Genomic DNA, 25,251 nt, shown 5'->3' with positions numbered 1-25,251 from the left:
CCTGGACTACAGAGTGGTAGCCTATCTCAAACAAAAATTAAGTAAATCAGAAAAACAAAATGTTTAAATGAAACAAAAATAATAAAATGAAACAGGGGACTGAGAAATAATAAAAATGAAACAAAAGGAGTCTGATTAAGTTCTAGCCCTATACAAGAAAAATGTAACTTTCTAGGTTAAAAAGGCAAGACTAAGGTCATGAATGTGGGGGGGGGAGGGTTGTATGTAATGGTATAGACATAATTAAAACGTACTTATTCAAATGTTCTGATGAACAGTAAAATCACTGCTGACCACACTTTTTTTTTTTTTTTTAACTTGAAGCAGGGTACAGTGGCACATGCTTATAATCCCAGCACTCACTAGGGAGTGGCTGGAAAGTTAGAGACCAGCTTGAGCTACATAATGAGACACTGTCTCAAAGCAAAACAACAGCAAAGAACTAAATGGTAACATGAGGAAAAGACACTTTAGATTTTAAATCAAATTGGCTCAGTTATCTAGAAAAGCCCCTGTCATCCAGAGGGACATAAATGAGAAGTTTTGAGTGATTTGCCTGTTTCTTCAAGTGAAGTGGGAGTTCTCTCTCCCCACTTTGTGGCCCTGTGCCCTAAGCGACTCCTCAGAACAAATGGCTGCAAACCCTCTTGGGACAGATTCCCTGTTCTCCACCATGGCGTCCCCTAGTGCCTAAAACGGTGCTTGGCTCACAAAGCACACAGTCTATAGGAGATAAGAAGAAATACACAGGAAGGTGTGGGATGGAGGAGGACCATGCAGGGCTCAGCAATCTGGACCCAATAGGACCAGGCCAGTCCAGTACCTGTGTGGACTTGAAGGAAGTGGACAGGGACATCCAAGGCAAAGCAGGGAAGCCTAGCCTTCTAGATTAAAAGAAAAACAAACAAACAAACAAACAAAAAACCTCCTTCCCTACCCAGGCCCAGTACCCACACGGCCAACCTGGAGTCCCTGAAACCACACCCCTAGCCCAGCAGCAGTCTTGGCACAGTATCAGTTTCTGCAGCTATCGATGGAACATATTTGCAGCTCCCAATACAGAGTGATATTCAAAGAAGCCATAATCAAAAGCCACATGAGCCCTACCTGATGGGGCCCCACTATGGCCATCCCTCCACATAGCCATTCTGACTCCACACTCAAATCTGGGACAAGCTGGACCACGCAGTCCAGGCCAAGACCCAGGGAGGAAACCATTCAAGAGGAGAGACTTGCAGACTGGTGAGGGAGCAGCCCGTAAATCAGGTCCCACTCCCACCCAGTCGCTAACAAGCGGCTGCCTACCCGCCTACGTGGGGTCCCTGCCTCAGGCTTCCACAGCGGCCTGGACAACCAGCTGGCCAAGGCCTCCCCAGTCAGTGCCTTGGCCTCTGCCCCCGCCCAGGGCCCCCAGAAAGATAGGGGTATTTTTTTTTTCTTTTAGGAGAGTGAAAAAAGATATAAACCTAAATGAAGAGAAACACCAACAAAGGAGAGAGGCCTGCAGAGTCACGTGGGGGCAGAGACCAATTGGGCCTCTGGTGCCCCCCCCACCCACGCGGGGAGGAGGAGAGGACTATCCGACAGGGCCAGTTTGCAGTCTGCCCGCTACCCGCCTGCTGCTGAGTGAAGAAGTTCCTGAGAGTCCGCTAGCCACTGCCCTACCTGGGCCCTGGGAGCTTCCCCACCAGGACTCTGGTGCCCAGTGTCCATCCTCATCCGGCTGAGAGTTCTCCTTCCGCTCAGTAAGTGAGGGCCGGGGCCCAGGCCTCTAATGGCCAGCCTCCCTTCTCAGCACCTCACTCGGGCCTGGACTGGCCACTGCCTGTTCTGCAGAATGACCAACGCCCACTACTCTGGGCAGGGAAAAGGCCAGGGGTCTCCCCAGATCCATTTTCTCATTACAATATTCCTCATCTTTGCTAGGCTGTGTTAGGAGGAGCGAGGCCTATGGCGACAGACCTGGTGGGGTCTGAGGGTGGCCGGTGGTGTCTTAGAGATGTGTTCCTGTGGGTGTGGTGTTCTGTGACTGTTCTTCTTGGAATCTTGCTGCCTGAGTGTCTGAGTTGCCTCTACGGAGGTATCTGAGACTCCCTATGTGTGTCTGTTCCTACTGTCAGTCCCGGCCAGTGTCTACTTTGCTTCCCTGGGTGGATGAAGGGGCTGTGAGTCACTGTAAGGATATATGTGTGTAGGGGTGGGGGTGGGGGGTCAGTGGAGCCATGGCTTCCAACCTGGAGTAGTGAGCCCCGGGGAGGGGGGGGAGGGCTGAGAGGCAAAAAGGTAGGGCTGCTTCTTGCCCATCCCCCGGCCCGCCAGGGATTTAGCCCAGAGGAGTGCCCACACTGTCCAAGAGGCCCCTAGTGGGCTCTATCCTAGAGATGCCTACTCAGGAGCCCAGCCCTCTCCTTCACTCCCCCACTGCCTACTGGCCTCTGTGCCTTGGTGCATTTGGGGCTTTTGTTTTGTTTGTGTTTGTGTGTTTGCCATTCTAGAAAGGAATGCAGAGCCTCACACTGGGTGTGGTCTGCCACTGAACCCCATTTCCTCCCCAGTTTCACTTTCTGAGGGTTCCTGTCTAAAGGAGATTTGATCATAAGCCCGTATATCCCCTATTGCTGGCTACAACACAGGCTGTAGGTTCTCCAGTGTGGGGATAGGGCCTGACAGCCTCGGCTCTCTCTCCTTCCAAGATTCATTCACACAGTTTCACCCAAGAACCCTGGTCTGTGGGACCCAGTCTTTTCCGAGGAGGGAAGTGACTTGCCTGGACAGGACAGCAAAGTTGGTCAGATTCCGTGCCTCCCTCCACCGGGTGAACGACTTTGCTTTGCTGCACCGGGTCTTCAGCTTTGTTCAAGCACCCTAGTCTAGCACCCACAGAAGCCTGAGCCACGGGGTGGGATCCACAAAGAGTTTTGGGCCGGTGGGTCTCTGCCAAGGCATAACTTCTGTGCTTCCCCACTGCGGCTTTCTGGCGTTCATGTCCAGCTCCCAGCACTGTCTTCCACCCTTGGTGGCCAAGCGGGCTGAGCTGGATTGATCAGGCCTCTTCAAAGCTCTCTCGGCCTCAGTTATTTCACTTGAAAAGCGGTGTGGTCTAGTGGACCTTTCCAGCCCAGAGTGTCTGCTCTACCATTTCACTCCCGGACCCAGGCAGCCAGGAGCTACTACTCCCTCTATGCCCTAGCTAGAAGAGCGCTCACAGGGGCGTAGGGGTGCAGCTCTCTGGCTCTGCTTTTCGCCCTTGGAGCTCCGGCTGCTTACCAGACCTTGGGATGGCGCAAAGTGGGATGATCACGCTTCCCATTTCCATGCGAGCATCCTGAGGGAGACTCGTGGAAATGGGGTTCGCCTCGAACTCTCGCTGACCACACCACCGCATCATTTGTCCATCCTCAGCTACCCTATGGGGGCACCTGACTTCGGATTAAGAAACAGAGCTGGAGCGGGTGCTTGCAGCCTGAGTAGGCAAATGTGGCAGTGTCAACTCGAAAGCTTACTTTCTACCTTGGCCTTGTGCCTTACCCTCGTCCCTACTCTTGCCCTTAGCCACTTCCACACTGCAAAAACCAGCGTTCCTATCTTGGCCCTGGCAACTCCTAAACTGGACTGGCAAACGGGAGCTTGCCTTCTCCCTGCGCAGGCGGTGAACCGAAGCTTCCCCACGCACCACACCTGACCGGATTCCAGGGTGCTCAGGGTCTCCAATTCTCTTAGAGCTCGCAGGCTTCGGAGGACCGAGCTGAGCTGGAGGGCCAGGAGGTGAGGGTGAAGGCCGAACGGGGCTGTGGGGAGGGCAGGGCACAGGCCGGACTGTGGGGAGGACACGGCCCGCGCCTCCGCCCCCGGATACCGCACGCGCGCATATAGAGCGGCCGCCCCGGCCCCGCGCGGCGGGTTCGCGCAGCGCGCAGTGCGGTGGAGGGGCCCGGGTCCCAGGTGCGCCTCGAGCGGCCCCACGAGCGGCGGGCGCGGGGAGGCGGGGGCAGAGCGGGCCTGTCTCCCCGCCCCCGGCCCAAGTGGTCGTCATCACGGGCGGGTGGCGCTGTGCCCGGGTGCGGCTTCATCGCGGGCGGCGGCGCGGCCGAAAGGTGCGGGGCGCTGCTCGCGGGAGCGGCCTGGGTGGGCGCCACCGTCCGTCGTACCGCTCTCGCGTCCGGGCCGCGGCTCTCGGGATCTGGACTCTCCGCCTGAGGTCTCCCGCAGCCTGCACCCCAGCCTCTGTAGCCCGCGCCTCTCCGCGAGGTCTCCGCCCCGCGCCCGTGACCCCATTGCGCCCTCCACACCTGCTCCCAGCCCGACGTCCCGGGCTCGCCGGTGGATGCCGTCGCTGAGCGGCTTTGTCTGCGGACCCAGCGGCCCGGCGACAGGGTTCTCTGCCTCTCAGGGTCGGCCCCTATCCCTCCACGGGGCCACGCCTCGGGAACTCGCTGCCCGCACCGCCGCCCGCTGCCCGCCGAGAGTCTGTCTCCCCGTCCCCGACCCTCTCGCTGGGCACCTCCGTCTCTCCAGGTTTTCCGTCCTTGTCTCTGTCACTCTTGCTGCCTTGGTCTCCCCGGGGATGTCTCTCGTTGCTCGGTGTCTCTCACTATGTCTGTCTCTGTGTCTCACGGGTTTTCTCGTTGGGCCTGCCACTCCGAACCTCTGGTCCCGTCTCTTTCGTTATCCGGCATGGGTCTTTCATCTATTTACTATCTACCATCTATATATCATTTATCGGTCACAGATTATCATCTGTCCATCATCTATCTCACCTATCATTATTTATCTATCATCTATCTACATAATCTATCATCTATCAGTATCCATCTATCTACCTACCTATCAACCAGCCATCTATGAATCTCTCCCAATGTCTCTAGCTCGGCATTTCTCTCTCCGTCGCCCAGGATCCCCCTCTCCGTTGAGCGGCACCGACTGGGGTCTCTCTAGACTTGTCTCTGCCTCAGGTCTCTGTCAGGCCCCCAGACCACTCCAGCTGCGCGCCCCCAATTCTCCCTGATTGCCTGGCGTCCGTCTTCCCCGCGCCCGAACCTATCTGATTTTCTCAGAATCGGGGTTTTGTTCTCAGACAAACGAATCAGGATGGAAACGCATCGAATCCGAGGGTCCCGGATCGGGCGCGGCAGAGGCGGCGTGGAAGCAGCACTGGAGTGCGGCGGGTGGCTGAGCTGCGGAGCGGGGACGCGGCCCGCAAATCCCCTCACCCGGCCGGTGGTGTGGGCCGCTCCGGGCGCACAGACCAGGGCAGCCCCAGGCCAGTCGCCGTTGGCGAGCGCTGACCCGCTCCTCCTTCCACAGGCGGACGCCGCGGGCATGGACTATTCGTATGACGAGGACCTGGACGAGCTGTGTCCGGTGTGTGGTGACAAGGTGTCGGGCTACCACTACGGGCTGCTCACGTGCGAAAGCTGCAAGGTGAGCTGGAGCAGGGAAGGGCTAGGCTGCGGGTGGCAGGGGTACGGGCAGCGAACGAGGGTCGAACCTGGCGTTCACTCCCTTCCTTGCACAGGGCTTCTTCAAGCGCACAGTCCAGAACAACAAGCATTACACGTGCACCGAGAGTCAGAGCTGCAAAATCGACAAGACGCAGCGTAAGCGCTGTCCCTTCTGCCGCTTCCAGAAGTGTCTGACGGTGGGCATGCGCCTGGAAGGTGCGCGTCCTGCACGGCCCGGGACCCCTGATTGCTGGCCGCCCCAGGGAGCCGCGGGCGGGCCTGGGAGAGGGGCTGAGGGGAAAGCGGCGCAGTTTCTGGATCCAGGTGATTGGCCCCTCGGCGTGACGTTGGGGCCCCAGCTCTGCGGGAAGAGAAGCAACTAGTGAGGCAAGCGCCACAAGAGGCCTTGCAAGCAGGGCCTGCCTGGGCTCAGTTCCAAAACATCAAAAGTGAGACTTCTGTACGGTGGGCCATGCCTGCAATCCCAGGACTCAGAAGACTGAGGCAGGGTGATTACCAGTCATGGACTGCACACTGAGACCCAGTACTCCCTCCACCGAGGGGGTGAGCCTTTCTCCAGGACAGAGCAGAGTCCCAGTAGACCCACTTTGTGAGGAGCTATCCCTATAGATCCCTACACCAGCCCAAACCAAAGCTCTCAATAACTTGACCATGTTCACATCTCAGCTTCTTTACTTGTAGGCTGAGGACACTGAGCAAACACCCTAATCTCTCTGAGTGGCAGATGCCCCCATCTGAATAATGGGCTAAAAAGTAATACTTGCCCTGTGTGGTGGGAGAACTGGAGGTTTACAGGAAGCCAGAGTTGTCTTCTGTAAGGGCAAATACTCAGCAGAACAGCTATAATTGTCATTATTATCACACTTTCTGGTGCTATGTGTCCATCACTGTCCACCCTGTGCATCTGTCTATCTGTCCAGGCATCTAAGTTTTGCAGGAATTGAGATTCCTTCCCATGCATTCTTAGCTCAGCCCTGAGAAGCTTGGGGTGAGGGGAACAGTGGCCTATCATTGCCTCTTCCATACCTCTGTTCTGGTCCAGAGAGGACAGCAAGGGTCCATCAAGAGAGACTCAGGCTCAGAGAGTGGACAGTCATAGCTTCTACCCCGCTGGCCCCAGTCGGGCTGAGTGCCCAGCCAGCAGCTGTTGGCCAAAGTTTTTGCAGAGAAGGCCCCAAAGTCTGGGAGAGCTGTGGACATATCCTGCTACCTAGAGAAGGACTCATATTGAAGGAGGTACCTTGTCCTGTGCCTGGGGCCCTCATGCCTACCTCCAGGTCCTGAGTGGGCAGAGAGCTAGCTATTGTGGGTGGCAGAAGCCTCTGGGGCAGCCTGAGGGAGCAGAGCAGGCTGGCCACCTCCCAGCAGGAAGATCTGTGTCGGGCAGGCTCCCAAGCCCTGAGTTCTGTGAAACACCACCCCTCTCTCCAGCTCTTTCCCTTTCCTCAGAGCTTGGGTGGGGTCCTGTCTGAGCAGGGTTTGGAGCCACACTCGAGCTGCAGAGATGCACCTGTTAAGTCTGGCTGGTGACACATTCTTGGCCAGAAGAAAAACATCTGGTCAGCAAAATAGGTCGCTTCCTCCAGCACTAAACCAGGCTCCACAGTAGAAGGCAGTGGGGGAAGCCCCGGGGAACTTGCAACAGGAGCTCAGGGGCATCAAGAAGGCTGCAGCAAGTAGCTGCCCCACTATGAGCAGAGCAGACTAGGGCTCTTTTTCTTTCACCATTTCCCTGTCAGGCCCTAGGCTGGGCACCTGAACTCAGAGCTGAGCCCCGGGTGCCTTCGGTCTGAGGTATACTATAGGGCAGGACAGGAGATTCTGCCTGGGGGAATCGTTGGACTTCCTGGAGGTGGCAACATTGAGATTATATATGAGAATATATGAGAGAAAGAAAAGGGTTCCAGGCAGAGGGAATAAATAATTGAGGGCAAGGTGGGTGAGGAAGTGTGTTAAGTGGAGGAACAAGAGGAGGGTAAGAAGGGGGGAGGGGAAGATGATGGGTCACTAGAAGGTGGAGGAAGGCCTGGAGTGCCAAGCTGAGGCTGGTGCTCTCACCTGTGGGCAGAAGAGGCCATTGAGTGGAGGTAAAGGAATGGTGTGTGTGTGTGTGTGTGTGTGTGTGTGTGTGTGAGAGAGAGAGAGAGAGACAGAGAGAGACAGAGACAGAGACAGACAGAGACAGAGACAGACAGAGACAGAGACATAGACATATCCTTTTGGGAAAGATCTGTGAGAGGTAGGTGGAGAGGTGGAACCTGACTGACTGCTCCTGCCCACAGCTGTGCGAGCTGATCGAATGAGGGGTGGCCGGAACAAGTTTGGGCCCATGTACAAGAGAGACCGGGCCTTGAAGCAACAGAAGAAAGCACAGATTCGGGCCAATGGCTTCAAGCTGGAGACTGGACCCCCGATGGGGGTGCCCCCACCGCCCCCTCCCCCACCGGACTACATGCTAACCCCTAGCCTGCATGCACCTGAGCCCAAGGCCCTGGTCTCTGGCCCATCTACTGGGCCGCTGGGTGACTTTGGAGGCCCAGCTCTGCCCATGGCTGTGCCTGGTACCCATGGGCCTCTGGCTGGCTACCTCTATCCTGCCTTCTCCAACCGCACCATCAAGTCTGAGTACCCAGAGCCCTATGCCAGCCCCCCTCAGCAGCCAGGGCCACCCTACAGCTATCCAGAGCCCTTCTCAGGAGGGCCCAATGTACCAGAGCTCATACTGCAGCTGCTGCAGCTAGAGCCAGAGGAGGACCAGGTCCGTGCCCGCATAGTGGGCTGCCTACAGGAGCCAGCCAAGAGCCGCTCTGACCAGCCAGCACCCTTCAGCCTCCTCTGCAGGATGGCTGACCAGACCTTCATCTCCATTGTTGACTGGGCACGAAGGTGCATGGTGTTCAAGGAACTGGAGGTAGGTACCTCCTCACAGCCGCGGCCCCCTGACTCTAGCCACTCCTCTCGGCTGCCCAGCATCACCCTTTGGATGAGCAGTCCTGCCCAGTGGCTCAGGCAATGTCTGGGGAGGGACCACTGCAGGAGTCATTACGGCTTCCTGGTGCCCGCTGTCCCTTCCCATCTCGCTCCCTGTCTCTCTTAGCCCCTGTCTCCTGTGTCCCCTCCCTGGCTTGTGGCCTCTCAGTACCTCCATGTTCCCCCAGGCTTTGCTTCTATCCCAGTTGGGGTTTCTAGAGGCAGCTCCCTCTTTCTCTGACACCCTGAGCTCCCTCAAAATACTTGTCTCATCCTCCAAATCACCAGCCTATGTCAGAAATAGGTCCAGCTATCCTATCCTCTCATTCAGGAAGGACACCAATCCCCACTGTCCTCGACTGTCACTGTCATAGTTAGGGCTCTGTGTCTATGACTTTGTTTGTGGACATGATTCCTACCTAGCTAAAGTGAGCTCACTGCCCCTGTGATGTGATGTGATGTGATGTGTGTGTGTGTGTGTGTGTGTGTGTGTGCGCGCGCGCGCGCAGAATAACTAGATAGAAAGTCCTGTCTTTGAACTAGCCCCATGCAACTGCCTTCCCCTATCTTGTGCTCCCCCCTCCTTTTTTTTTTTTTTAACCAGAGTTAATGCACATGAAACTAAAGAAAGTAGAAACACAGGAGGAGGAACTGAGGCTAGTCATAGGAAGAACTTTCTAGTCATTTCATCTATTAGTGTGAAGGTCCTAAGGCCTGACAGCTGACTCTCTAGTACCCTACCTAGATCCTTATGACTCCAGAATCTTGACCAAGACTCATTGCTGCTTGGCATGGGTACAACTCAAGTCTGACCCTCCTAGGTCAAGCCCCCCTGGCTGTTCTGAGGCTAGCTATAAACAGCAGGGCCACTGCCCTCCCTGCTGGAGCCACTGCAGCCTTGAGTGGCTGTCAGTACTGACGCCACTCTGCCTGGGCTTCCTCTGGGCATGTGGCCAGATGGGCTGGGGGCACTGCCTGGCTGGCTGGCATGGAAGGGAATGAGGTGCAGCATGAGCATCCTGAGCCCTATAGGGCACTCTAAGGTTTATTTAACCCAGAGGACTCTGGGAGTTATGAACTGATGACCACGGCTCTCATATCCACTGTGGAGGGCCTGCCATGGCCAAGGACATGCCATGTCTCTGTCTTGGGTGACTTCTCTCACTGGCCCTTCTAGGCCAACTGATGTAGGAGATGGACATAGTTCAGATAGTGGGCCCTCCCCCTGTCTTGTACTCATGGCTGAGTGCTCTGGAAGATGACCACCCCCAAGACACTGCAGACATCCCCTGCACAGAGAATAGGAGGAGCTGAGCATTCCCAGCTTTCCAGGGCCCTGGATCCAGGGGCAGGGCACTTCCTCTGGCTGCCTTCCTGGGGGGGGGGGTGTCGGGTCACACAGGATGGGAAGGGCTTTTGTCCCAGCGTTGCTGAGTGTTTTTTCCTGCTTTTGGCTTCTCTGTGGCCCGAACCTTCCTGCTTCCCCTTCCCAGAACCTGTGAAGGAGCCCAGGAATCCTAGCCACAGTCAGCACTGCTTGTGAGGAGGCTTGCAGAGAAAAAAGCCTAAACCAGCCCTTGCAGCCCCTCTTGATCCATGGTTCCCCAGACCAGGGTGGGGGTGGGGGTCCATCTGTGTCGCAGAGCCCAGGCATGCAAGTCAGAAAAGCTGAGGCTGCCCAGTGAGCTGGTTCTTACCATGCCACATTAGCCCACTGATCCGGGTACACCTTTAGGTGATGGGAGAGCGACTCTATGGCTCTGAGATTGGGCAGCCCTTGAGATGGGCACTGGAGACATTAGAGTGAACTGGACCCAGGAAGTTTCAGGGAAGGCTAGAGGACATATGTGGACTGTCAGTGAATAGATCCCTGGGTTTTGGAGAAATAGAGGACCCAGTGGGAAAGCACTGCTGTATCTGAGAGAGTCAAAGATTTCCAGAGGTGTCAGAGACAGGTCGTGGCATCCAGCCTGTGGGACTTAGCAAGTAACTCTGCTCTTCTGGCCTGTTTTCTTATTTGTAATGTAGGAAGGGCTTAATTAATATTTTCTTAGAGGCTTGTAAAGGCTGGGTGAGCTAGAACAGGTGAAGAATTAGACATGTGGCTCAGTCCACGGGAAGTCCCGTCAGTGGAGGTGGCCCCTCCCTTCTGGTCTGCCCCTTTTGTAGCATGAAGAAGAATCTACACTCGCCAGGCGGTGGTGGCGCATGCCTTTAATCCCAGCACTTGGGAGGCAGTGGCAGGGGGATCTCTGTGAGTTCGAGGCCAGACTGGTCTACAGAGCGAGTTCCAGGATAGGCTCCAAAGCTATGCATTGAAACCCTGTCTCAAAAAAACAAAACAAAACAAAACAAAACAAAACAAACAAAAAAACTACTCTCACAGGCCTTTCTGGAAGAACACAGGGAAAGGCACACAAGGCCCACACACCCCTGAGCTCTGTAAAATGGGACCCACTTTGGCCCTGGTAGTATACCAACTTCTTGCCTGAAAGGTGGTAGACTTGCTTTCACCAGGTGCTCTGTATGGTCACCATGAAGGGCAGGCTGGTGGCAGGATAGGAGTCCATCTTGACATCTGTCCCCTCAGTGTTCCACTCTGCTCCCCACCCCCCAGTGCCCCATTGGCAGCAGATAATTGCTTAGATGGATGGTTTATTGAGACACAGTAAGTCTGTCAGGACTGGGCTGATAAACAGTTGCTCAGCCAGGAGTGTGCCAGGATCAGCCATGGCGTGTCAGACCCTGAAGAATTACTGAGCTTGTTGGCCTTGGCTGCCAGAGTGATCAGACCCCAGGGCTCCAGAGAGGCCTGTTTAGGGAGAGGTCAGTGCAGAGCCATCAATACCCTTCCTGGAGGCAGACTGCAGTGTCAGGGCTCCATGATTTGTGGTGGGCCATAAGAGGGTCCAACAGACAGGCTGGACTTCCCTGGGACCCAAACCAGGACTGCAAATAACCTTGTCCCCAAGGTGGCAAGCGGAAGGTGGAAACTAGCTCTTTGCGCTGAGAGACACTCTTACACACTGTTGTGTGTGTGTGTGTGTGTGTGTGTGTGTGTGTGTGTGTGTGTGTGTGTTGGGTGTCCATATGTCCATCTCCCCACCCACAGGAAGGGGTGGGCATGGGCATGGCAGGAAAATTTGCTTGGCCAAGGAGAAGATGGAACCCAGGATGTTCTTTAGAACCTTTGTGACTGATCCAGATTTTCTCTAAGCAGAAGACGGAGGTGTGCCCTCTCCCATCACAGATCAGGAAATTAGAGTTGAGAGAAATGCTTGGACAGGTGAAGGACTGGAGGAGTGCTCAGTATAGTCCCATATCGCAGCCCAGGGCTGATCAGCCTCATGCTGGGCCACCCAGCCCCAGGTCTGAGGTCTGGGTAGAGTCCTGCTCCAGGGCTGGGCACCCAGGTCACTGTGACCCTCTGCTTCTGCCAAGGCTCAGTGTGCTTATCTCCTAATGTTCCTCTTTATCATTTCTCCTGCTCCGCTTCTTCCTTCCATCTGGGCACAAGGGTATCTGCTCCTATGGCTGAGATGCGGGTAGAGCATGCCCAGCCCTGCCAGGGCTCCTTCTGGATCACCCACATGGGCCTGTTTTTACTTTGCTGCCACTGTGACTACCCTGTGGGCTTCTTCCACCCAGGCATCCAGTAGTTCTCAGGGGCTCTTAAGATCTTCCAAGATCCCCCTGCCTGGGGTCTCACCTACTTGGTCCTGTCTGATTATCTATACCATGAGTATCTGTCACCTGGGAAGGGATGAGGGATTCTGGAACTGGTGTTTCTGGGGTTTTGCCTTTCCTTGGAAAAGGTGATGGGAGATGGAGGCCTCCCTGGTGCCCACCATCTCTCCTGAGGATGTGAGGAGAGATAGGGAACAGCCTGAAGTCAGAGGCTGGGTCTTTGTTCTGACACTGATGGGACTCAGCACAAACAATGGCCTGGTCTCTTGACCCAGAGAGGAGATGAGTAAGGATTGATTGGCAGAAGCAGGTCCCTCCTACTCTCCTGCCCTGTGTATTGAGGCAGGGGTGGGCTGACAGGGTCCTGAGGAGTCTGCATGACTGTTCGGCTGCTCTTTCTTTTTGACCCTCTCTTAGTTAGCGTTACTATTGCTGTGGTGAAGCACCATGACCAAAAGCAATTTAGGGGGAAAGGGTTAATTTGGCTCACATATCCTGAGTCACAGTCCTCCCAGGGAAGCCAAGGCAGGAGTTCGAATGGGGTAGGAACCTGGAAGCAGGAGCTGATGCAGAGGCTGTGGAGAAGTGCTGGCTTATTCATCATGGCCTGCTTGGCCTGTTTTCTTATAAAATCCAGGACCACCAGCTTATAATGGTGGTGAGTTCCCCCACCATATCAATTACTAATTAAGAAAATGTCCCACAGACCTGCCTACAGCCCAATCTTTATGGAGGCATTTCCCCAGTTGAGGCTCCCTCTTCTCAGATGACTGTGTCAAGTTGACATGAAACTAGCCAGCACATCTGCTTTCTCCTTTCTCCTCATCTGCCTGAGGATACCCCAGAGAAGAGGAGAAGGCTGCTATCCTGGAGGACAGGGCTAGTTCTTATGTCTAGTCATCTTTCCTTGGGTCTGGTTTGAGGGAGATGAATGTTCTATGGAGCATATGCACCTTCATCAACCTCTCGCTGATGCCTGAGGGGCCAACAGTGATATGCAGGACACCAGTCCTGCTCTCTCACACTCCAAAGCACCAGGGAAGGCAGGCATGGATTGGTGCCATCCCAGTTCCAAAGGGTAGAGAGAAAGAGGGCTTGAGAAAGGCTTCATGGAGGAGTAACCAGTCTACAGGAGACTCTGAAGCCCCGGGTGAACAGGGCGACAAGGGACAAGTTGTTTTCTAGACCTAGTGGTAAAGAGAAGGAACTTGGGACCACACATTCAGCTGTGCAACCTTAGGTAGCTCACCTGAGTTCAATGCTCAATTTCTTCTCTCTGTAAAATGAGTGATGACTGTCAATAGGCTTGACAAGCCACGCAGCAAAGGCTGCTTGAGGTCAAGGTTTGTATTACTGCAAGGCATGGCCCAGGGAGGGCTGGGAGGATCTAGCCAACCTGAATCCCATTCTTGGAAAACTCACATAGTAGAAGAAGAAAACCAACAGCCACAAGTTGTCTTCTGACTTCTACATGAACACTGTTGCACACACACACACACACACACACACACACACACACACACACACACCACTCACTCTCACACATACAAATAAATAAATGTAAAAGGATTTTTTTTTTTTAAAAAAAGAAAGGCTTTGGGCTGGGTGGGGGAAAGGAGGTGAGTGGGAGTGGGGATGGGGAGGTAAGGGTAGGGAGATTGAGTACAGGTGGTGAATAGGGGGTGATGGCATGTCCCTGGCTGCCATTTCCCACAGTTCTAAACAGAACTTGCCCTTGTCAGGAGCATCTGTCCTTTCCATGGAAGGATGCAGTGGCCCCCAGAGTTGGGGGTCACTCAACAGCAACTGTTCTCTCCTGGGCACCAAGGCCCAATACACCCTGATGATTAGGACCCACCAGGGTCCACGAGCCAGGGAGCTCTTCTTCCTTCCCCAGGAGCCTAGGCACCTGTGCAGCTTCCCTAGGGCCCCTTCTAGGGTAGCTGTGGCCACAGGTCCTCCACAGGCCAATAGTGCAAGGGCTGGTCTTCACAGCATTGGATCTTATTATTATTATTATTATTATTTTTTGGTTTTTCGAGGCAGGGTTTCTCTGTGTAGCTTTGCGCCTTTCCTGGAACTCACTTGGTAGTCCAGGCTGGCCTCGAACTCACAGAGATCCGCCTGCCTCTGCCTCCCGAGTGCTGGGACTAAAGGCGTGCGCCACCACTGCCCGGCACAGCATGAGATCTTAATCTCTGAAATTTACTAGGTGTGTGATATGTGACTACCCATCTACAAGCACTTTAGTGAACACTGAACAGGTCAGAAAATGAAGGTTCAAAAAGGCTCTGGGACACACCTTGTGAAAGACAGAGCTGGGGCCTGAAAGAGGCCCTTATTGGGCCCCCATAAAGTAAATAGGTGGGCAGATGGGACACATATGAGACTTTGAGTAGAGAATTGGGGGGAAGGGTCTCAAGGACAGTCCCAGCTGGATCTCTGCATGGTTCTTCCCTGCAGGTGGCTGACCAGATGACGCTGCTGCAGAATTGCTGGAGTGAGCTGTTGGTGTTGGACCACATCTACCGCCAGGTCCAGTACGGCAAGGAGGACAGCATCCTGCTGGTCACTGGGCAGGAGGTGACTGAGCTGTTCAATCCCTAGTCCTGCATGCTCCCAGACTTCTCCGGGCTGGCTCTGGGCACCCTAAAGTCCAAATTCAGGGACATGCACTAGCCAGGCTTTTCTGTGTTCCGGGGTCTTTGAGAAGCCAGAGTGTGGGATGGCCAGGGGATGTCCTTGTAGGAGATGAGAGCGGGATTGGCTCTCCCCAAAATAAGGCAACATCGGTCAGCTGGTGCTGAGGTGGTGGGTGGCAGTCTGCACTGTTATACGTGTGGGGACAGTAGGATCAAGGACTCTGAGAAGGGGTTCAGAGTACTGCCAAGAGCCTGTGGGATGGGAAGTGTGAGAGATGAGGTTGCAGCCATTGCTAGGGGCTGGTGAGCAGGCAAGACCCTGTAGGGTCTCCATCCTCATAAATGATGAACGAATGAGCAAATAACAAATGAATAAATGAAAGAGTGGTAAAAAGGCCCAGAGAGCTCAGAGCCAGAATCTGGCCCTTTGAGCAGAAGATATAACATGGCAGAGGTGGAAAGCCATGGAGAAGGCCTGAACCCCCCACAGGAGGGACACTAGGGTTGCCAGTGGGTGTAGGTGAAGGAGCCCAAAGTGCTGGGTCTGGAGACATCTTTAAAGAGGACAGCCCACAAATGGGAGAGGAGGTACAGGGAAAGGTGTGGGAGAAAGAAAACTCTCAGAGACAGGTGTATGGCCCCAGGAGAGGGGACACGGGCTGAATAGTGGGCACAATGGATACTGTCCTGAAATGCAGACTGGGGCCCTACTTCCTTACCCCTGCTCCCCAGGACCTGTGTCCTCACCCCCCATGTTTCAGGCTGTTGAAAGCAGGAATGGGGATACTAGTCCCCAGGGGTGACTCTGGGCCACAGGAATGCAAATACAGGATCTGGATATGAGTGAGGACACATGGGGTGCAGGAATGTCCTGAGTGTACCCACACACCTATGTTTGATTGTGTGACTCTGCACATACAGAGATATGTGGGTGTCCATAGCTTCCTACTACTGTGTAAGCATGAGTACATATGCAGGTGTATTTGATGGTTGTGAGTGGCCACTGAAGGGCAGGAGTGGGTGTAGTTGTGCAGACATGAGTACCATAGCTTCGGCAAACAGTGTGTGTGTGTGTGTGTGTGTGTGTGTGTGTGTGTGTGTGTGAGAGAGAGAGAGAGAGAGAGAGAGAGAGAGAGAGAGAGAGAGAGCGAGCGAGCTAGGTGGTGTTGGACCTTTACCTAAGCTCAGGCAGAACCACCCTGCTGCCCCTTCCCCTGCCCCAGAGAAGGGCACTTGTCACAGTTAGCTGTGCAAGAACAGTTCATACTACTGGCCTTTGTAAATGAAGTATCCTTCAGCTCCCTAGTGGTGCCTGCCCCAGTGCCACTAAAGAAGAGGTCAGCCTTGGGTGCTCAGCTTGGGCCAACAGGTGGAGCAAAGCTGGAAAAATGGCCCTCAGCATGGTGGGCCTGAGGCTCAGTGTTTGGCCCATGCCCCTGATCAGAGCTTTCTGCCCCATCCCTCTGCCCACCTCCTTGACCCGCCCTCTGCCGGTACAGGTGGAGCTGAGCACAGTGGCGGTGCAGGCTGGTTCCCTGCTTCACAGTCTGGTGCTGCGGGCACAGGAGTTGGTGCTGCAGTTGCATGCACTACAGTTGGACCGCCAGGAGTTCGTCTGTCTCAAGTTCCTCATCCTCTTCAGCCTTGGTGAGTGGCCTCTGGAGGCTCTGCAGCACAGCATGGCAAAGACATTGGGGACTCTACTGTGGTCAGGAAGCCCAAGGGACAAGGACCCTCCTTTAGTGAGTGGTACAAGGGCCTGGCTGCTTCTGGGGGGGGGGGTTAGGGGTAGGAGGGCTTAGTTTCTCAGTGTAAGGTCCCAAGGCCTGGGATGTTGCCCAGCGTTTGTCTTTCATGGTGTGAGAACCTTTCTGCTCTGTGTGCCTAGCACACTTAAATGCCTGCTGCATTTAGGACTCTCTCCCCTGGCTCCCATCCTGGGGTCCCTACTTTCCCTAACTCCATGAACTACTGGACCCCAAGTTCTGATTCAAACCCCCTTCACATTTACATTCATTCATTCTCCTGTTGAACTTCTGCCTGGTGCCAGGGGCTGGGGGCTACATAGCAAATGGGAAAGACCCCAACTGCTGCTCTCAGAACCAGCTCTGAGAAACAGCAAGTGTCATATAAAGGATGGAATGTGTAGCAGCAAGATCCAACTAGTATGTGGATATGCCTCAGAGAACCTGAGTGCTGGGATGGAAAGCCTAGAAGAGAGTCTTAGCGAATGAGTTGGGAGGAGGATTTTGCAGCAGGGAAGCAGCTGTGGAGCGAGGCTGGACAGAATGGAGATGTGTCCTTGTGGCAGTTTGGCAATGATGCCTCCTGGGGAGTAGGAAGTGTTTGGAAGCAGAGGGGGGAAGGGAACTTATAAGGAAGCCCAGTGCTCAGGCAGAGTTGGGCTACTTGCCATGAGCATGTGGCTAGGGATAGGGACTCTTGGCCTGGCTAGTGCTCCACAGAGTGTTAGAAAATGACGATCATGAAGCTGCTACCTTGGAGTGTAGCAGAGCCTTAGCGGCCCTGGCCATGCTTGGGAGAGTGGTGCTGGGAAGAGAGGAGTTGTCAGCACCAGTCAGAGCTTCATCCATGTATAGTGTTCCCTTAAGGGGGAGCCCTTTTTCATACAACCAAACTACTAGGTCCAGTGTGACTTTGGCCTCCCTTGAGGTAAGTTCAGGCTCCTCTTCCCAGCCCTGTAACCTTAGTGGTGCCTTGGCTTGGGAGGGCTCAGCCCTCCCCCATAAGCTAACTTCATCTCCAGTAACCTGGAGAGATCAGGGCTACAGTGGGGAGGGTGGGAAGAGCCTGGATTCTAATCTCTTTGGCTTTTGCAATTGAGCAAGTCACTCACTCTCTGAGCCTCTATTTCCCTATGTGTGAAATGACAGCTGTAAGTGTCCTTGACATGCTGCAAGGATATAATGAGACAATTCTACCACAGTCTTGGCCCTTGGAAGTGTGTGCTGACGGTTTTATTAATCATCCTTACTAAGTCCATAAACAAATGAGCCAGAGAGCAAAGAGAGCAAAGGCTACAGGCTCAATCTTTATTGCATGCTTTGTGTCTGGCTCAGGACTTTATTGTCTCTGGACACAGGAACTCAGATCTGGCCATGGTGGCTGAGTTCTCAGTTTAGTGGGTCTGAAATTGGGTGAGGATGGGGGTGTCAGGGGCACAGGAGGCAGTGATCCTTGGACCTCAACTTACTGGGGCCTAGAACTAGGGGACAGTGACAGGGGCACACTGGGTACATGGTCCTTGGAAAGAGACTCCATGTTGGGAGAGGAGGCGAGCAGTTCAGTATGATCAGAGTCAGGGCAACTCTCCTTGGTCTGGATGCAGGATGAGGTGGATGCATCTGAGCTGGACCTTGCAGTGTGAATAGAAATGTTCTGGTGAAACAAACAGAAGGAATGACCTGTTGGAAGTTATGGGGAGAGGAAGGGGTAGCGATGAGGCCATAAGGTGGATAGGGACTGAACTGTGTATGGCCATGGCTATTGGGTACCTTGAACCTTCCTCTGGCATGGCTGCCGCTCTGGAAACAACACACCTCACATCTGCATATCACCATATAAGGCCCTTCCAGCAGCAGCCTGGGGTCAGATGGTAGGCAGATAATCCAGAGCCCTGCAGCAGGCAACACCTGTACCTGGGTGATGGTGTGTGACCCTCTGAATCTTAAATACAGGACTGCATCAGAGCTGAGCTTTCAGGAAGACTGGGACTCAAGACAGGACTGGCCACTTGTCCACAGACTTCCAGTCAGCCTGCTGTGGCACCCTCAGCATCACCGCACGGGGTTGGGCGTCCTCAACCCCAGGCGGTGACTGTCACCCACTCACCCACCCCTGTCCCCCCCTACACGCCTCCTTCTCGCCTGTCTCTGCAGAAGGGTGCCATTTGGTGTCTAAATAGCATCTCGGGCAGCTCAGAGGCAGGTAAGGAGGCTTAATTAAAATTAGTGCCTCTCTCCTGGCAATCGCAGTGTTTATGAAGATGGGCCCGGCCGGCATTGTTCTGCCGAGGACTTAATCGAAGCTTAATGGATTGACCTAACATTCGATTTCCTGATTCCCATTGAGGCGCACGGCAGCATTCCCTTAAGCGTTTGCAATTTACCCACTGCTCCAAGCCAACAAAAGACGGACTGAATAGCAGTGCCACTCGAGGGACCATTGTGCGCGGGGGCGCCTGCCTGAGTCACTGCTATTGGGACAACATTCTTTATGCCTCGCTGGAATGAAAGGATTATTCAAATATTCAATTAAACCGTGAAAAGGGGGCTTTTCTGAGATCCTGGGGGCCCCCAGCTCATGGAGCTAGCGGCTGCTCCCAGGGTGGCGTGCCATCTCCCACCCACCTCCGCCTCCAGGGATGCAGACTGCAGTCTCAAGCCCCAGGCTGGAACTCAGTGAGGATCCTGGTCCTGACCTGTCCCATCTTACAGAAGATAGGAAACTGAGGTTCAGAGGGGGCCTCTGGTTGCAGAGATGGGGTGTGAACCCCTGACACATGAAGAGAGAACCTCCAGGTTGTGGGACTGCTGTTCCTGGGCCTGAGGGACAGGGGTACCACACTCAGTGGGATGTGACCATATTCCTATCTCTTTGCAACAAACTGGGGACTGGAGGATGTGGGGAAGTGGTTTCTAGGTGAGGCAGAAGTTAGGTCTTAATTTGTGGGAACTGAGAGACCAGAGGCCTTCTGGGAGAAGGGCTGTCCCTGATAGCTGTCCTTGTCCTCCACCCTCCCCCTTCTACTCCACTGTCATCCTGAGTCCCTGATGCTTGTTGCTGAGAACAGTAAATCCTGGTAAAGCCAAGAAGGCCCTGGTGCCCCCATCCCTTCCTACCCCGCCACCTGAGCAGCGTGCTGGCCCACCCTCCTCCACCTCAGCTCTTTCCTTGAGATAGATCCCATCTTTCTCCTATTATGAACGTCAGACTAGCCCAGGGACAGTATGGAGGTGATGGCAGATGGTATGTGCTGTGATTGGCATGGGAAAGGGATTGGGGCAAGGGCAGATGGGATCAGTAAGCATCTCTTGCTTCCAGACCAGCTTGGTGGAATGACTTCCTATGATCACCTTTAAATGGACCTGAAGCTGGCCAGGCTAGGAAGCCGGGTTGCTATGTACAGTTGGGTAGGTTTCACTGCACAGGGACACTGAAGCAGGGAAGGACTGGACTTGGATCTAGGTGTATCTCTCGAGACAAAGGGAGCTTTTTCCTAAAGTGCATAAAGATGTCTTATGAGCTGGTGGCTATCCCAGAGAGGCAAGGAAGAAAATGACCCTGGCTCACTTATTGGAGGGTGATGGGAGCCAGGGTGGAGGCCAGCAGCTGCCAAACCCTACCTTACGACTCAGGCCCAGCTCCGGTTTCCCTAAATCCATCTTTGGATAACACAGGCCCCAGCGGGTGTGCTGGGGGCGGCTGAGGATCAGGGTTGCCAGGCACCTCAGCTTTCCTGGCACAGTGGGTGTTAAGAGGGATTAGAGGGCCAAGAGCACATGCTGGCCCAACTCCCCCACAGTAGAAAGACTGGGATGCCCCAAGGGAGCAAAGCAGATGAGTGACCCATCTTCTGACCCTCTGGAAGGCACAGTTCAGGGAGGCCAGGATAGGCTGAGGGTTGGGGGCTGATGTTAAACTCCTAGGCAGGGCATGAGCTAATACAGGCTGTGACAGGGGCCTGAGTGACAAGGAAAGGGCCCAAGCACCCCATTTCCAGCTCTTCTCTGAGTAAGGTTACCTTTATGCAGGACAGGCAGGCACTCTTCCATATGGCAGCTACGCCTAACCAACTCCAAAGACCTCTTTGTGTCTAGCCCAGGACTAAGGCCCAAGGATGCACGGATCACACATCAGCCCAGCCACATTTGGTCCACATTGAGCCACCTGCTCCTCATGTTTAACTGCAGCTTCCTGGTCACCATTGTTCTCACACAGCCTGTCTGTGTGGGGAGGGCTAGTGAGCTTGCCCGCCTGCCTGCCTTCCTCCCACTTTTTTCATTTTTTGAGAGCATAGAGGAGAGAACCAGGACCTATGTGTGCCAGGCCAATGGTCTACTCTAAGCCACACTTCAGTGACATTTAAATTTATGTAAATGGCTTTGCCTTGCAAACTTCAGCTCTTCTGTTACCTCTCACCTCACACTCTACCCCACTTTTCAACATGGCTCTATATGTTCTAGGTCTGTCCATTCTACAACTCCCCAGATGTAACTGTCACACAGCCACCCAGGTCCCTCTTCCTTACCATGAACAGTGCTGCACAGAAGCTGACCCCTAGCCCCAGGACTTAATTTATGGAGCCTCTTTCCAGGGCATGTCCAGAGTACTCACGGGCCTGACACCCAAGACAGGTCCTTTGGATAGTGATGGTGATGCCTGGGGGTCAGGGGATGGCCACAGGAAGGCTTTGGCGTGTTTTCCCATGAATTAGTACCTTACATCTTTGAAGGGACCTGTGTATCCCATTTTATAGGTGAGAAAAACCTAGCAATGCACCTGCTGCTGTTGCTAATGATCTTGGTGATTGTCAAGTATCCATAGTGACAGCAGCAGTGATGATTGTGCTAGTGATATGGTTTAGTGGTTGGTGATGGTGGTGGAAAACTGGTGATAAAACAGGGATTTTCTAGGTGTGGTGGTGCACGTCTTTAATCCCTCGGGAGGCAGGGAAAAGTAGGTGGATCTCTGTGAGTTCAAGGCCAGCCTGGTCGACATAATGAGTTCCAGGACAGCCAAGGAGACATAGTGAGACCCTTTCTCAAAAAGGAGAACAAAAAGTCAGAGAAAGCACAGGGACAAGCCCGGGGACACTAACCGAAGTGACGTCAGTGGTGGTGCGGTGGCCACAGGGTGGAGATGAGGAGGTTGCCATTGAAAGGTTCATGGCAGTCTCTGCACCCATGAGTTTGGTATCCCCTGGGAATGTGGTGTTGGTAATATTGGTGACAGTGTCAGCCTAACTTTAGTGGTGGCACAGTGACTGGAGGGTGATGGACTGCTCCCGTTGCAGATGTGAAGTTTCTGAACAACCACAGCCTGGTGAAGGATGCCCAGGAGAAAGCCAACGCTGCCCTGCTGGATTACACCTTGTGTCACTACCCGCACTGTGGGGACAAATTCCAGCAGTTGCTGTTGTGCCTGGTGGAGGTGAGGGCACTGAGCATGCAGGCCAAGGAGTACCTGTACCACAAGCATCTGGGCAACGAGATGCCCCGCAACAACCTTCTCATTGAGATGCTGCAGGCCAAGCAGACTTGAGCCTGGGCACCTGGCAGCAGGCAGCAGGTGGGGATGCCTCTGCCACCAAATGACTCATTGCATTAGGTGATCTGGGAGCCCTGTCCCTAGGCCCCTGCCCCTGAGCTCTGGAGCTGTGTGTTTTGGATGGCGGACAAAGATGGGCAGGGACTGCCTGGGGCAGGTTGCCTTCACCAGCCACTGGCACATGTCTGCCACTTGGAGTGCCCCGAGGAAGTGGCTTCTAACCACTCCTTCCTCCATCTGCCCCCAGCTTCTTTCCTGGCATCTGAGGTACAGGTCCTGGGAGGAGGTTTGGGATTCCCTGGATATCCCTTGGGTCAGAGGTCATCCTTTCCCTCTCTCCTGTAATCGGAGGCAGGGGAAGGTCTACAGGCATCAATGAGGGCAGAGGAGTGGTCTCCAGACTCCCCTGAAGAAGGGAAGGAAGTCCACTGTTGTAAACCGAGTCTGCTAAATTGGGTAGGGCTTGTTGTCCCTAAAGGACACTGGGAGACTGGGTAGGGCAAAAAGTTCCCTCTCCAGCCCTCCACCTCTGATCCATTACCTGAAAAAAGATTTTGTTGTAATCATCTTTGAGCCACCTAGGGAGGAGGAGTCTGGTGTAGTCAACATTCCCACCCTGGCCCTGTCCACTACTAGCTGGCTGGGCTGGTACTTTTCTGCAAGGTTGTAGTCACCAGGATTCTTTGCTTTTCCTTTCCCTAGACAGTCCTTGGAAGGTGTGTGAGAGAGAAACAGTAGATAGATTGAGGACTGAGCTGGGAAATGGGGATTGCCACCAAAGTTTTTCCTCCTGATATCTCATTCCAAGAGTCAGGGTGGCACTGGGTCATATTTATGTACCCCACCTCACTCCAGAGAAGATCTGATGCTTGCCCTCTGCCCCCTCCTTTTACTAGGGCAACAGCAGGAGGCCTGCAGAGACCTAGAGTCCCTGCAGGGGGGGGATAATGGGGAGCCTAGGAGGACTCGGGGGTCTCTAGGTGGGGACAGTGCTGAGGAGTCTCCCTCTCTCATGGCTCCATCCTTTCGGGTCCCTTGCCACAACTCTTGAAGCTGGCCTCAGTTCCTTGGCCTCTACTTTGCATCCTGAAAGTCACTCTGCAGGGCCAGGCACTGCGGGGAGAGGCCTACGCCATCCTCTGTCCAGACTGGGCATCCATTGTCCTTCCTGCTTTCATGTCAGACTTACAGCTTATGCTAAGCCTGCCTTCCACCATCCTGCCTCAAACCCCCCACCTCTGCCCCTGAAATGTGTACCTCTGCCAAGGCCAAGACCTATTGCCCCGAAACAAGAAGTGCCCTTACAAAACCCCTGCACCCTTGCAGCCCTGAAATAAATTTTCCAATTAGTTTCCAGTAGCATTTGTGAATTTGCATTCTGAAGCAAGGTGTAGTCCCTGGGGCAGGTTCTGGGAGGTGGTGATGGTCTGCCCACTGTCAAAATGGTGTTCAGCTCAAACTTCTGGGGAGGGGTTTTTGAAATGGCTCAGAAGGTAAAGGTGCTTGACAGGCCAAATGACTTGAGTTCAGTCTCCGGAATACACATAGACAAGGAGAGAACTGACTCCCATAAGCTGTCCTCTGGCCTGTGTGCATGTATGTTAACACACACACACGCACACACACACACACACACACACACACACACACACACAGTTAAGACTTGCCCAAGATCAAGCCAGCCAATGGTCCAACATGGATGGGGGATGAACTCACAAACCCTCCACTCCTGGCTGTCCAGGTTTCCCCCCACTTTCTGGGGGGAAGGAGAGTCAGATTTCTTCAGGGTGTGACTCCTAGGAGGCTACCATACTCCAGTGCTCTAGTGGAGGGCCCTGCGTCCGTACACATACAGGCTTCACTAAATGGACTCAGTGGGTTATAAGAATTAGGATAGAGCTGGGAGGGGAATGTGGAGGGAGCCCTAGGAACTGGGCAGTGGGAGGTGGATATGATCTAAATATATTGAATATATATATGAATACATACATACTATACTCATTGAAATTATTTTTTTAAATGAGGTGGAAGATAGGTTGGAGAGCCCAGGGTGTAGAGAGAGCAGGCTCTCCTGGGCTTTGGGCCTCAGCCTGCACCTAGGACCCCAGGGTACACAAGGCTTGGAAGATGCTGTGACTCTCTGGGGTCTCAACTCAGCTCCACCCTGCCATGCCGGTTCTGCCCCCATATTGAAAGAGCACTCATTCCACGGACACCTCACATATGCCCTCCCCAAGTTCCCTGTCCTTGCAGTAATTCCATCGGGGTGTAATTCAGGAGAGCTCTTCTCCAACAGTGTGGGGAACCAGATTCCAGCCTGGGTTCTCTCTTTCTTCTCTGCCCCGTCCCCACTCTTGCTGATGAGTCCTCGCCCTCCCATCCACTAGGTGGCAGCAGTGAGCTTGGCCAACACCTGCGTCGTCAGTCAGTTTCCCCTCATTCACACAGCTTAGGAGCCCAGTCATTGCGCAGACTTCCACTTTCCCACCCACTGTAACCAACTGGATTAATCTAGGACCACACTTGGTCCACCCAGGGTCTCCAAAACAACTAGAAAAATGTACCTCCTCTAGAGGGAGGCGGCAGAAAAGATGTTCCTTTCCTGCTTCGTGCCTGCCCCAGGGCAGTGTCCAGGCTTAAAGAAGACTTTCTTAACCAGATTATGGGATGTGATCCCTTGTGTAATTGAGCCAGAGATAAGAAAGTCATTGGTTTGACTCACACGAGAAGGCTTCATGGCTGAAGGGTCATTCAAATTGGGTTTTGAAGGGTGTCTAGGAATTCACCAGCTTGATAGAAACAAGGGCAGTCCAGGCAGAAAGAACAGCCTGACAATTAAAGGAAGAAGGGGATGCCAGCTGACTCTGTTTGGCTGGAACGTAGAGGGGATGGGGGAGGAAGAGAGGTGCAGGACGAAGGGACTGGAAAGGACCCTTCAGTCTTGTCCCCTGATCCCCAAACCTTTATGATTGGAACAAGGGCCTGCTGCAAGGAAAGGAGTTCATAGTGCATGGAAATGTGGATGGTTTTGTGCCACCTTGGACCCAGTCCCTTCTACCTCCTTGCATGCCCCTCCTCGTTTTGCCACAGGCAGTGGGTTCTGCCAGGGCTGAGCATGCATTCTGCTGATACTTAGCAGGGCCCCTGCTCCAGAAAAAGTGGCCAACTGGCTCAGCCTTTCATCCTCCTGGGCTTCTGCC

The 25,251-nt window shown here is 54.0% G+C and overlaps 1 protein-coding gene across 2 annotated transcripts; it reads left to right on the top strand.

Moving 5' to 3' along the window:
- Positions 1-1,411: 1,411 nt before the first annotated feature.
- On the top strand, positions 1,412-23,403 carry Nr5a1 (nuclear receptor subfamily 5 group A member 1). 2 transcript variants are annotated; one of them, XM_059260223.1, is made up of 8 exons: positions 1,412-1,745; positions 3,647-3,765; positions 5,305-5,421; positions 5,516-5,657; positions 7,745-8,373; positions 14,583-14,702; positions 16,261-16,408; positions 21,798-23,403. In XM_059260223.1, the coding sequence occupies exons 3-8, from the start codon at positions 5,320-5,322 to the stop codon at positions 22,043-22,045; spliced, it is 1,389 nt and encodes a 462-aa protein (XP_059116206.1). In that variant the 5' UTR covers positions 1,412-1,745; positions 3,647-3,765; positions 5,305-5,319; the 3' UTR covers positions 22,046-23,403. The 2 variants fall into 2 exon arrangements, with proteins under 2 accessions (XP_059116206.1, XP_059116205.1); XM_059260222.1 differs by lacking the exon at positions 3,647-3,765 and having other exon boundaries at positions 1,413-1,745.
- Positions 23,404-25,251: the final 1,848 nt, after the last annotated feature.

Source organism: Peromyscus eremicus, chromosome 4 (genome assembly GCF_949786415.1).
Source record: "Peromyscus eremicus chromosome 4, PerEre_H2_v1, whole genome shotgun sequence".
In the NCBI taxonomy this organism is placed as follows: domain Eukaryota; kingdom Metazoa; phylum Chordata; class Mammalia; order Rodentia; family Cricetidae; genus Peromyscus; species Peromyscus eremicus.
This window is presented reverse-complemented; position numbering and strand designations above follow the sequence as displayed.